The following is a 14,506-nucleotide window of genomic DNA, read 5'->3' on the forward strand; positions in this document are numbered from 1 at the left end:
TGAGTTTCAGAATTCTGTATATAGCGAAAAAGATGATGGTACACAATTTCTAATAAGTAGATTCTAAACATTCTCTATCTTATAGTGTGAGGGCTGGTACTGACATTAAAATTCCTCCTTGCTTTGTGAAAAAAGTATAATAAATGCCAACAGATTATGACACCGTCCAATTCTTCTGTGTCATGACTCATCCACTACAGCACTGCACTGCATTGATCATGTCAATCACACTAACTGCTACCTGTTCTGTTCAACACTGCGTATGTACAATTGAGAAAATCAATGATGAGCAACCTCTGCCTGTATAATGAATATGGAACTACATTTCAATTTATTTTGTATTTGTTTTGTTACCCAACTGATTCAATTTCTCTCTTGGTTTTTTCCTCCTACTCAATGGAATGGTCCTCTGCCTGCATATCCTGTCAAGCGCTCACTGTCTCGTAGCTCGATGTCTCAGTAAAAAAGCTGAAAACTGGCTTCTATGATCATACAAATGATATACACTACACAGGTGTTACTGTTGTGGTTCTTTCCACATTTATGAGCACTGTAATTGATGCAATGACCAGGTAAAGTTTCAAATTGACACGTCTTATACAGGTGGAGACCTCCACACTTCCATTTCCAGACATAAACTTAGTAACACCATCTCAGTGAAGTGGGACAGTAATCAATAAGCACAGTAATGACACGACATAATGGTAACATGTTGAAAAGAACAGCGCACACATAATGTTTTTGGTAAAGTCAGTGAAACTATCAACTGACGCCCAATCACTGTAAAAATCCAGATGTTGAATGGTGGATAATCAGATGCGTGCTTTGACGAAAATATGGTATTGTCACACGGATATTATACGTACTTGTTACACAGATATTACATCAATGCTTGCCGATTGCAAACTTTCTCCGTAATAAATGTCACTTGATTCCGATTGCAGATTTTTATGAAAAGCTGTGCACGTGTTACATGTTTAGTTCCTGATTGCAGACTTTCACACGCACCTATTGCAAAAATATGTTGGCAATTTAACAGCTACATGCAGTCTCTCAACATAGGTGTTACTTGTGAACTTTCAGACTGTGGACTCATTAGATGTGAATGACATAATTATTACTTGTGTGATGTTGAGGTGCAAACTTAAAGCAGACTCTTACACAGATGTTAGCACGTTCACACTCAGGCACTGCCTGGCTATTTTTGTGTGATCTTCAATTATTTAAGGACAACTATGAGTACAAAGGTTAATAAACCAGTCAAGAAGGCTAGGGGAGAGTTTCTGCTACATAGAGCAGATAAGCAGTTATTAACATCTCACTTAGATAGTGAACTGGCAACACTTAGTTCCAGTAAGATGGATGTAGAGGAATTACGGGCAAAGTTTAAGTAGACTGTAAATAGTGGTCTGGAGAGTAATGTGCCTAGTAAGTGGATAAAGGGTGGAAAAGACCCACCACGATTTAATAACGAAATTCAGCGGATGCTGAGAAAGCAGAGGATGTTGCACTCTGGGATCAAAAGGGGACGTGCAAATGACATGCGAAGGGCGCGTCTGTTAAAAGATCTAAGGGCGAAGCATACAACTACCACTGTCACACCTTAGCAAAAGATTTGGCAGAGTCCCCAAGAAAATTCTGGTCTATGTAAAATTGCTAAGAGGGTCTAAGACTTCCACTCAGTCCCTTGTTGGCCAGTCTGGTATGGCAGTTGAAGATAGCAAAATGAAAGCTGAAGTTTTAAATTTCATGTTCAAAAAATTGTTCACTTAGGAGAACCATACAAACATACCGTCATTTGACCGTCGGGCAGACTCCCATATGGAAGACATAGAAATAGGCATACCTGGGGTAGAGAAACAACTGAAAGATTTGAAAACAAATAAATCACCAGGTCTGGATGGAACCCCAGTTTGATTTTACAAAGAGTACTCTACAGTATTGGCCCCTTACCTGGGATGCATTTACCGTGAATCTGTTGCCCAGCACAAGCTACAGCAAAAAAGCGCAGATGACTCTTGTGTATAAGAAAGGTAAAAGAGTGGACCAGCAAAATTATGGACCCTATCCCTAACTTCTGTTTGCTGCAGAATCCTTGAACATATTCTCAGTTCGAATAGAAAGCATCATTCATGCAAAACTTAGTTTACCCTTTTCTCACATTATATACTGAGAACTATGGATGAAGGCCAACAGGCAGATTTTATATTTCTGGATTTCTGGAAAACATTTGCCACGGTGCCCCATTGCAGGCTGTTAATGAAGGTACAAGCATATGAAATAAGTTCACAGATGTGTCAGTGCCTCGAAGACTTCTTAAATACCAGAACCCAGTATGTTGTCCTCGATGGCAAGCGTTCATCAGAGACAAGGATACTGTCAGGAGTGCCCAGGGAAGTGTGATAGGGCCACTGTTTTCTCTGTATACGTAACTGATTTGGCAGACAGGGTAGGCAGCAATTTGTGTTTGTTTGCTGATGATGCCATGGTGTACGGTAAGGTATCAAAGTTGAGTGACTGTAGGAAGATACAAGATGACTCAGACAAAATGTCCAGTTGGTGTTTAAGTTTCTGAGAATAAGTAGGAAGAACAAACCTGTAATGTTCGGATACGGTATTACTAGTGTCCTGCTTGACACAGTCGTGCAGTTTAAATATCTGAGCATAATGATGCAAAGTGATATGAGGCAGAATGGGCACGTGTATGGTAGGGAAGGCAAATGGTTAACTTTGGTTCATTGGGAGAATTTTAGAAAAGAGTGGTTCACCTGGAAAGGAGACTGCATACAGGGTGCTCGTGCAACCTATTCTTGAGTACTGCTTGAGTGTTTGGGATCTGTACCAGCTTGGATTAAAGGAAGACACTGAAGCAATTAAGAGGCTGGCTGCTACATTTGTTACCGATAGTTTCAAACAGCATGCAAGCTTTACAGAGGTGCTTTGGGAACTCAAATGGGAATCCCTGGAGAGAAGTCAACATTCTTTTTGTGGAAAGCTATTGAGAAAATTTAAGGAAGTGACATTTGAAGCTGACTGCAGCATGATTCTACTACCACCAACCCTCAAGGCATTCCCAGTTAAGTTCATGTAGCAGCTCTGTAACTCTCGCACGTTTATCGAATCTGCCAGTAACAAATCCAGCAGCTCTCCTTTGAATTGCTTCGATGTCTTCCCTTAACCTAAGATAGTGGGGACCACAAATGCTCTAGCAGTACCCAAGAATGGGACACACTAATGTTTTATATGTGGTCTCATTTACAGGTGATCACACTTTCCTAAAATTTTCCCAATAAACGAAAGTTGACTGTTCGCCTTCCCTACTACCATAGTTATGGGCTGGTTCCATTTCCTATCACTTTGCAACGTTACAGCTAGACATTTAATTGATGTGACTGCGTCAAGCAGTATACTACTAAAGCTGTATTCAAACAGTATAGGATTGTTTTTCCTTCTTATTTGCTTTAACTTACATTTTTCTACATTTAGAGCAAGCTGCCATTCATCACACCAACTAGAAATTTTGTCTAACTCATCTTGTATTGTCCAACAGTCACTCAACGATGACACCTTCCCATACACCACAGCATCAACAGCAAACAGCCACAGGTTACTGCTAAACCTGTTGCTTAGATCATAGAGGAATTGGTTACCCATCATCCATGATTCACAGGATATGTGAACAAAGGGCAAGCTGAGTTTCCCCACTAGCAGTGCTGTCTAAATCCATGCTGATTTGTGGACAGAGGCTCTTCCGCCCCAAGGAAATGTATTATATTTGGACTTAGAATATGTTCAATAGTTTTGAAGCAAACTGATGTTAAAGATACTGGTCTGCAATTTTGCAGGTCAATTCGTTCACACTTCTTACATACTGCAGTCACTTGTGCTTTTTTACCATAACTTGTGACTTTGTGCTTGGTGAGAGATTCGAAATATATGCAAGCTAAGTATGGGGACAGTGCCATACAGTACTCTCTGGGATTCCATCCAGACCTGGTGACTTATTTCTTTTCAGCTATTTCAGTTGCTTTTTCTCCAACAATGATGCCTATTACTATGTGCTCCACATGGGAGGTTTTAACGACAGTGAAACAATGATATTTTTGTACAATCCTCCTGAGTGAATTATCTCTTAAACACAACATTTTGCTGTCTTCTATTACCAGATGAGACTGGTCAACAAGTGACTCAAGTGACTAAATAGAATCCTTTGACCCGTTTAGCTATTTTACTTAGGATCAGAATTTTCTTGTGTCCTTGGCAAAACATTTTACTAAGATATGACAGTTGTAGTTGTTGTACGCTTTGTGCAACAACCTTTTTACAGACACATGAATGTCTACTAACTTTTTCCTGATCATTTGCGTGTTCATTTTTGAACTGAGAGTGCAACAGTCTTTGCTTCCTCAGCGGTTTCTGAATCTAGTTATTAAATCACAGTGGGTCTCTTCCATCCTTAACCCACTGACTCATCACAAACTTCTCCAGGGCACAATTTAAAGAGCATTTAAATTTTGCCCATAATTCCTTTATGTCCAGCACACTGGAACTTAATGATATTCATTCATTTTTTAAGTGGCATGCTAATAACTGCTTATCTGCCCTTTCTAGCAAAAACACTCTCTTAGCCTTCTTGATGCATTTATTAATTAGGGTAACCATCATTGATATGATTACATTATGGTCACTAATCCCTGTCTCTTGACTGACACTGTAGGAATGGTCAACCCTGTTTGTAGCTACAAGGTCTAAAATATTTCCATTGCGTGTGGGCTGCCGAACTAGCCGCTCATGGTAACTTTTGGAAAACATTTTCAAAAATACTTCACAACACTGTCCATCAGTGCCACCTGCAATAAATTCGTAGATGTCTCAGTCTATACTCGGCAGGTTAAAATCACCTCCACTGATATTGCATGATCTAGGCATTTCTGCACTACTAAGTGTAGACTTTCTTTGAACAATTCTAAAATTGTCGCAGCAGAATCAGCTGGCTGGTAAAAACATCTGATAATTAACTTGAGTTCACCAAGACCTGTTACACACATTCAGATAACTTCACACTCAGACTAAATTTTGACCTTGATAGACACAATTTTTTTGTCGACTGCCTTGATCTCTCCCCCACTTATCTGTCTTTTTTATGTATGTTCCATGCCCCACCAAATATTTCAGAGCTTTCTACTACGGATTTCAGACAGCTGTCAGTTCCAAGAATAATTTGTGTGCAACAACTTTCCTGGAGGGCAATAAATTCAGAAGCTTTGTTACAAATATTTCCACAATTTACTGTTAAAATTTTGACAGCCAAAGTGTATTTCCTTTTTACATAATCTGATTTTGCTACTGTGTGTCACTTGAGAGTGGTCATCAGAGCACCTAGCCTAAAGAACCACTTGTTTACTCCACAAGTACTCTGCTACCTGAGTATCTGCTTCCTTTGTGTAGCGCACCCATGATCCATCAAGAGTGTCCCACGATTCTCCACCCCATAATGTAGGTCCAGAAATCTGCATCCAAGACTGTTACAGAATCGGCGAAGCCTTTGGTTGAGGCCCTCCTCTTGGCTCCAAATTATAGGACCCCTATAAATTCTGGGAATGATGCTGCAAACTGTGTGCTCTGCTTGCACCCCACATACGAGGCCAGCAGTCTGTGCCACTTCTGTCAGCCACCTGTATGAACCGAGGGTGGCCTCAGAAACTGAGCGACAGATGTTACTTATGCCACCTGACTGAGCCCTGGACACTCAATAGCTGCAGGCAGAGCTGCCTCCACCACATCTGAGACCCTTCGGTAGCCATACTGAGTGCACAATGGATTTCTTTCTGGCTCCTGATGCTACCCCAAGAGAATCCATAACACGCCTAGCATTGGAGCTCCTGATGGCAGTGTGAAGTATTGAACCATACAACATTTTTGTGTAATCAGAAGATTGACACTTGATATCAGCTTGTTAGATAATCTTTTTTTCTATAAAAACATGTTCCAAGATTACATTTCATCTCTGTTTAATTATTACTTTGTTATCAGTAATGGCTATCACTCAACTCCAATAAAAAACAAAAATTATTACTCTGGAAAATTTTCAACTCTAATAAAAAGCATTAACGTTTACTCCAGACAATTTTTATCTGGGCCATCCATTCCAACAATAATACTTCACAAATTTTAAAGAAATTGTGGTCCTTATGAGATTTGCTCTCATTTCACTCCCAGGCAACTTCATCTCAAATCATACAGGTCACAAGTGAATGTGTCACATCACTACTTCAAAGTTTGCTGAAAAACATATATGTTGAAATTCCACATGATACCTCTCCAGAAATACAATATTTATATTTTCTGATGATCTGTTAAAACACTACAGACCTCCCTAAATGAGAGTACTTGTGAAAATGTTGTAACGAAAGGCAAAATTGAAAAATTGTAATAAAGAAACCAACAGTGATATACACTTGAATTTATTTTCAATAAATACTTTATTCTCAATACTAAGAGACATGATTAATACATACAAACTTCTGAGCGTTTTTCATTTTTTTGGAAAAATAAACTTTGAAAATTTGTAACTTTTTGTGAATTTCAAAATTATGTTTTGAAAATATGAATAGTCACGGGATGTTAACTGTTTTGAGAAATGATAAAGTGGAAGAACAGCTAACTGTCAGCTATGACATTAATGATGAAATTCTTAAACTGTCAAAATATTTGCACATAAAGATGAAAGAATCTGAAATGTTTTGGTTATTTAGAAATTATTTTCTCCAAAACCCCCATACTAAATGTTCTAAAAATTTTGTGGTACATTAGTTGGTCATTGTACTTGGGGAATGTACAATCAGAGTGGGCAATACTTGTCTACTATCAAGATAAAAAAATCATGGACACTTAAATATTCAAATTGAGGGCTGATTTTAAGTAAATGTCACGCAAAACCGGTATTTATGAATCTGAATAATCACTCTACAACATTATAAGTGAGTGGGAAGCAATTCATACTTTTGTTCGAAAGCATTTTATAACAAAACAGAAACAGAATATTTATACCCATTTTTCTTTTTATGATATTATTCACAAATTATTATTGTCTTCTGTCATGATTTTACTTCTCTACAACTTCCCATGAATTAAAATTGACTACAATGTAACAATCAACACTGCACTGTTGAAAATAGTTGATTTGTTTTTTTCATAAGTTTCTCATTGAATTTGTATAGCCGAGCTGAGCTTGCACACTGACAAGGATGACCCAACAAGAGCAGTACTTGGGAAATGTGAACTGCACACTGATCTTTTGATGATGGCCACTTGAAAGCATTAGCAGGACAATGAGGTGTCATAAAGGAGATGGTTATATCTTGCAGCTCATGAGAGATACTTATTATCTTTCCCACCCACCACTGATAGTCATACATAGATGAAATGAAGTAGCTCACTACAAAGTCTTCTAATGTATACTGTGGTCTCTGCAGTTCACACATAGTAACAGGTTGCATTTCATGGAGAACCATTTTTGCAATATACGTGCCACTCTGGGTGGCAACCTAGCTGTGACTCGATTAAATTTCTACTACAGGCTTCGTAGCAGACCACTCTTCTCTCTTTTTTAAATGGAGTTCCCTTAATGTACTTTCATTTAGAAATAAGAGATTCATGTTTGTTACTAATGTTGATATGGTGTGTACAAATCCAGTAGCACCTCTTATAGCATCAACAGCTTCATGCTGGAGATCAAATCTTATTGCAAGATGTTTACGAAGACCTCCTACCCTATCACATGGACTTTTTCCATGACCTATTGCTGGAAATATCCATTTTTTTCCCTTAATTCCTGTACTACAGTGTTGACCGAGCTCATAAAGCTGAAAGTAGTTTTTAAAATTAGATGCTGCACCATCAATCACGTACACATGTTTAGGAAATGCATGGCCTCTAGATGCTATGTCATCAGTTATCATGCTGACAGTACACATGCAAGACAGCATAGCACACATGTGCAAAGGCATGAATGAGATAATCAATGACAATAGCAAAACAGTGTGATGTTCCAAGGAAGTGAGCACCACATGTGAATATTGATGCCTATGTGATGTGTGCCAGCGGTAACTTTGAATTTCGTTCTGCAAAGCAACAGATCTTTTCTCAGCAAAGTCGAAATTAAGAACTAATGTGTCAGTATTCTGAGATGTGGCTGATTTTACTTCTGCTATCGCCTCTCTCTGAATCCTCCAGATATGATGGTGAGCTATTCCTCTCATGACCAAATGCCTAACTTCTGTAACAAACTTCTCTGGCTCTACTGTCTTCTTCACCACTCTCCTCCCTCCCACAATGCATATGTTATGCCTTTGTCAATGTCCTGAAGATGTAATGCTTCAACAGTCATCATGTCAGCACCAGGATACATTGCACACTGCTGCAACCAACATTTATCTTGTGGTTCTTGACATATACAAAAAAACATCAGGTCCAGCTCTGTGTAGTTCTTCCCCATGACACTGCTTGTGGTGAAACAAACAAGTTTCAAGTTAGTGCGGTAAATACATGTGCGTACTTCCTTCCTTCATTGGCTGGCATTTTACCAATTTTTTCGTAAGGAGTAGAATTTTGGGAGACCAATTTTTAAATTTGGGTTCTCCTTTTTCAATAGGAGATATGCTTCTCTTATTGATCTTGTCATATATCTTTTTACTTTTATAATTTTTTTTTATGATTTTCACTAACAGAGATAACATCAGCCTGGTTAGGACTTTGCCTGCTGCAATCTTTGTCATCACTTAGGCAATATTCCAGAGCAACAGTAAGCATATCATCTTGCAATGGATGCCCACTGTAAGAATCAGGGCATGCCCAAATACCTTCCTCATTCTTTATTTTATGAGCTGTTGAAATCAAATAATGTGAGGAAGTGGGTATGTATTTCTGTATCTGCTGCTTAGAGTTACCTCGTATCAGTGGCAGTATCTGTACCTTCTCAGTAAAGGGGGCTGCAGAGATAGTGGTATTTAGGTTCTGAAACCACATATCACATTCTGTGCATGTATCACTATCTTCAGGTTCTGCACCAAGTGCATCTACATTACCCACTTCACGAAGTTTTTAAGATGTTGCTTGTGTAAAACTTGTTTCAATTTCTTCCACTTTTCTTTTTATATACTGTTTTCTTCTAGGGCTTCTTACCTTTCCTGGATGGCTACAGCAAAAATGCTAACATTCAACACATCAACAACCCTGGAATATAAACGTCTGCACTGTCTTCTTCAGTTTCACATTCAGCTGATGGTGAGCATTCAGGTGGGTTGTCACTAAATTTCTTCTTGTAATGAGTGTAGCAATTTCTGTACAATGGAGGTGATGCTACTACCATTAATTGAGAACCAAGATATTTCTGCAATATCTCTGACAGATTTCCAACAGCTGTGGAGTGTTTTTCACTTTCCTTAAACACCACTTCTTGTGTCTTTTTTTCATAGTTCACACACCTCCCTTGTTTCTACTTTATTTCCTCACTGACATTGTATCTAACAAAAAGTTGAAACCAAACACAAAGCTCAATGCAGAATGGTTTATGTGCAAGTTCTCACTCGTTTGCTATAGACAGAAGAACACTGGAAAAAGTGTTTCCAACATGCATATTTTACACTAGGAATTCAGTGATGCAAAATATGCAGAATGTTGAAAAATTTCTAACACTTAACACAGAAAAATATTGCCCACTGTTTTTGCACTGACTACTAACACATTAACCAAACAATATTTTGTGTAGTTCTCAAAAAGTTTTTGGATGGGGGTTTTCGAGTAAATAATTCATAAAAATGCAATTTTTTACATTTTTAGTAATAAATATTTACATAATACAGGTAGCTGGAGCAGAGAAGATACTGCTTATAATTACATCAGTAGTATCTGGTAACATGACAGAGAAGATAGTGTTCTGTGACTTTCCAAGTAAGAAAAAAGAAAAAGAAAAAATTAAGTGGAAAAATTAACTTAAATTTAGTATTTCTGTCTTAAATTTGTAAGTTAAAAAAAGCCCATAAGTAGTGAGTGTCAACTAAATTTCAACACTCTGAGAGGGAGCTTTAACACAAAACATCTGTCAGGTCTCCCGTACTTTTGGTTTATTAATTTTTTTTGTTCCCTGCTGTTTTAAGAGTTATTTATGAAATATGCATTTTTCAAAAGGCTGTGCAATTTACAAAAATTAATATAAAATGAAAATACTTTATTTCTTAACACTTATGATAGAGAGGTCTAATACAAATTTTTCCACAGAAATTCATGACCACCAGTTGGCGTGACCTCATGATTTGAGATGAAATCGCTCTCCCTAGGCCCCACTACATTCATTCTGTATGTCATCATACCTCTGTTCAGCAACTTTTCTTCCTAAATTCAAGCTCCACATGTTTGCTCCTTAAGACAAGCTTCAGTATTCACTTTTGGAAGCTGCTGCCATTATCCTTAGCATTATGATTTTGTTGCTTACTTGTATTTACCTGTAAACATCTCTGATGTTTAAAATATGTCATTATTTTAACCCTTCTGTGTTCCAGATGCACTACTGAAAAGTGTGTAAATTGCTAAAATGCAGGGTAAGCAAAGGAGAGTTTGTGTTAAAACTTAACACATATTCTGTTAACATCTCATAATATGGAAAAAATAACTTAACTCACCAGGAGCTGGAGAAGGAGTTTTCACAAAGGAGAAGCCTCGTATTGTGGGTGTGGCACTGGTCTGTGTGAGTTCTTTGCCATCCACACCAATCTTGCCCTCCAATGCTTGGGCCTGGCTCTGAGCCAGTTGGTGGATAACTTCTTTGCTGTGTTGCTCATCAAATGGGTTCTTGGCAAGGCGAGTGTTCTGGTGTACCACTTCCTGCTTCCTCCGAGCTCGTTCCACCTCCTCCTCTGGTGTCAGAGCCACCCCTGTAAAACAACATTGCATTTAGTTATAAAATTTAGATATACTCACAGGATCACAGACACAAGTCGCAAAATGTGAAAACTTCCATCCAAGAAGTATGTAAATGAACAAATAATGAATTTTCACAGCCTTCTAGATATAGGAAGAGAACAGAAAATATACAGATGTGATAAATGTGGTATAGGTAAAAATTGCATCTGGAGAAAGTCTACCTTTTTTAAAAAAAATTTATACAAATAGCAGAACGCAACAACTACTTTAAATGTCTCATTTCCTTATCTAATTCTCTCAGCATCACCTAATTTAATTCAACTACATTCCATTATACTTGTTTTGCTTTTGTTGATATTCACCTTATATCCTGCTTTCAAGACAATGTCTGCTCCATCATTCCATTCAACTGTTCTTCCAACTTAATTCCTACTCCAAATTTTGCTTTGGTTTCCTTTACTGCTTGCTCAACATGTAGACTGAACAACATCAGGGATAGGCTACGATGCTGTCTCACTACCTTCCCAACTATTGCTTCCCTTTCATGTCCCTCAGCTCTTTATAACTGCCATCTGGTTTCTGTATAAGATATAAATGGCCTTTCACTCCCTGTATTTTACCCTTACTACCTTCAGAATCCACAGAGTAATCTAGTCAACATTGTCAAAAACTTTCTCTAAGCCTACAAATGCTATAAATGTAGTGTTGCCTTTCCTTACCCTATCTTCTAAGAAAAGTTGTAGTAGGGTTAGTACTGCCTTGTGAGTTCCTACATTTCTTCAGAATCCAAACTGATCTTCCCCGAGGCCAGCTTCTACCAGTGCTTCCATTTTTCTATAAAGAATGAGTGTTATCATTTTGCAACCATGACTTATTAAACTGATAGTTCGGTAATATCCACACTTGTCAACACCTGCTTTCTTTGGAATTGGAATTATTACACCCTATTTGAAATCTGATGGTATTCCACCTATCTCCTACATCTTGGACACCAGATGACATAGTTTTGTCATGGCTGGCTCTTCCAAACTATCAGTAGTTCTGATGGAATGTTGATCCACTCCAGGGACTTGTTTCGAGTTGGCTCTTACAGTGTTCTGTCAAACTCTTCTTGCAGGATCATATCTCCCATCTCACCTTCATCTTCGCCCTCTCCCCTTTCTATTATATTGCCTTAAGTGCACCTCCCTTGTATAGGACTTCTACATACTCCTTCCACCTTTCAGCTTTGCTTAGTACTGGTTTTCCTTCAGAACTCTCAATATTCATACAGCTGTTTCTCTTTTCTCCAAAGGCCTCTTTAATTTCCCTATAGGCGGTATCTACCTTCCCTCCCTAGTTCTATATGCTTCTACATCCTTACATTTGTCCTTCAGCCATTTCAGCTTAACGATTTTGCACTTCCTGTCAATCTCATGTTTTAGACATTCATATTCCCTTTTGCCTGCTTCATTTTTATATTTTCACCTTTCATCAATTAAATTCAGTATCTCCTGTGACATCCAAGGATTTCTACTACACCTTGTCGTTTAGCTATTTGATCGTCTGCTAGCTTCACTATTTCATTTCCCAAGGTTACCCATTTGTCTTCTACTGTATTCCTTTCTAAAGTTCTAGACAATCGTTCCAGAGGCCGTACCTCTGATTCTTTCAACTTATCGAAGTCCCATCTCCTTAATTTCCTACCATTATGTAATTTATTCAGTTTTAATCAACAAATCATAACTAATAAATTGACGTCATAGTCCACATATGTCCATGAATATGTTTTTTATAATTTGAAATCTGGTTCCGAAATCTCTGTCTTACCATTATATAATCAATCTGAAACCCTCTTGTGTCTCCAAGCCTATTTCATGTATACAATCTTCTTTCATAGTTCTTAAACCCAAGTGTGATGATTAAAATATGCTCTGTGCAAATTTCTACCAGACAATTTCCTCATTCATTCCTTTCCCACAGACCAAATTCACCCACTATTTATCCTTCTCTTCCTTCTCCTACTATCAAATTCCAGTCCCCATCACAAATATTTGTCTCTCTTAACTACCTGAACATTTCTTTTATTTCATCATGCATTGATTCAATCTCATCATCTGCCGGGCTACTTGACATATAAACTTGTACTTATGCGGTGGTTGTGGGCTTAGTATGGTATCTATCTTGGCTACAATAATAGATTCACTAAGATGTTCTTAGTGGCTTACCTGCATTCCTCTTTTTTATATCCATTATTAAACCTACTCCCACATTACCCTTTTCTGACAGTGTATTCGTAATCCTGTATTCACCTGATCAGAAGTCTTATCCCCACAACACCAAACTTCAACTTATCCATTTTCTGTTTCAAATTTTCTAATCTATCTGCTCAATTAGGGATCAAACAATCCACACTTTGACCCACAGAACAGAAATTTTGTTTTTCCTGACAATGACACCCTCCTCAGCAGCCCCTGCCTGGAGGTCTGAATGGGGGCTATTTTTTCCCATACAGTAGAGCTGCAAGTCCCCAGGAAAAGTTACTGCAGTAGTGTCCCTTTACTTTCAGTTGTTCACAGTATCAGCATAGCAAGGCCATTTTGGTTGATGTTTCAAGGCCAGATCAGCCAATCATTCAGACTGCTGCCCCTGCAACTACTGAAAAGGCTGCTGCTCTCTTCAAAAACTACATTTGTCTAGCGTCTCAACAGATACCTCTCTATTGTGGTTGCACCTGCAGTACAGATATTTTTATCGCAGAGGCACGCAAGCCGCCCAACCAACGGCTAGGAGAGGGGGTTGTAATTGTAAGAGATCATGTTTGTTGCTACCCTGGCTGAATGATGCAATTCTCCACGTGTTCATCTGAGATGTGCTGCCACAGTTGTTACACACAACCGCAGCAGAAACTGAAGAGAAACTGATTGGCTGAATCTTAGCTGCCTGACACACTGTAAAACAGACAATATGGATATTTGAAAAAGTTTGGTTTAATGTTTTGGTGCTGTTATAATGCATGCATTGAGACTGGCAGTTGTCTTTCTGAACACTTGCCATGAGCTTCAATGGTTACTATAACATGTGAGTCTTTTGTGTCAATAAAAACTAAATGCTAATTTCTAGCCATTAGCTCATTAAGATATAAAGTACTGGCATCAGAGAAAAGTTTCAGATATTTCAGACATTACAGATTAACTGCTCTGTAAAGAGAAGTACTTATTTAATGCAAAAAGGAAGATAATAATCCCAAATGAAGTGAATAAGAAAAATTCAGAAGTAAGCTAAGTTTATTACAAAATTTGTATCCAAAAATCACACTGCTCAGCAGTGAAAACTACACACATTGTTGATGTCATAGTTCATTTTGACAGATAACTGCAGAACTATTCCTGCATGCTGCTAAGTTGTATTTATAGTAAAATTTTAGTAACGTCTTGCTGTCATACACCAATCAGTAGATATAAAAGAATAAAGAATGCTTAGTGGAGGAGCCACTTTGTAAACTCTCATATTGTATGAAGGCTATAATATACTGAATAACACTAAAGCATAAGTAGTTAGGGTATTGTTCAAGAGTGTTTTTTTCTGATACCTTCTACACTAATGC

The 14,506-nt window shown here is 38.0% G+C and overlaps 1 protein-coding gene across 2 annotated transcripts in view; it reads right to left on the reverse strand.

Moving 5' to 3' along the window:
- Positions 1–14,506, reverse strand: part of LOC126203421 (splicing factor ESS-2 homolog) — an 85,607-nt gene that overhangs the window by 41,101 nt on the left and 30,000 nt on the right. For both annotated transcript variants that reach the window (XM_049937731.1, XM_049937730.1), the window contains one exon: positions 10,680–10,931. In XM_049937731.1, the coding sequence (XP_049793688.1) occupies positions 10,680–10,931 (252 nt within the window). The remainder of the gene's footprint in view (positions 1–10,679; positions 10,932–14,506) is intronic.

The sequence above is a fragment of the Schistocerca nitens genome, chromosome 9, assembly GCF_023898315.1.
Source record: "Schistocerca nitens isolate TAMUIC-IGC-003100 chromosome 9, iqSchNite1.1, whole genome shotgun sequence".
Classification (NCBI taxonomy): Eukaryota; Metazoa; Arthropoda; class Insecta; order Orthoptera; family Acrididae; genus Schistocerca; species Schistocerca nitens.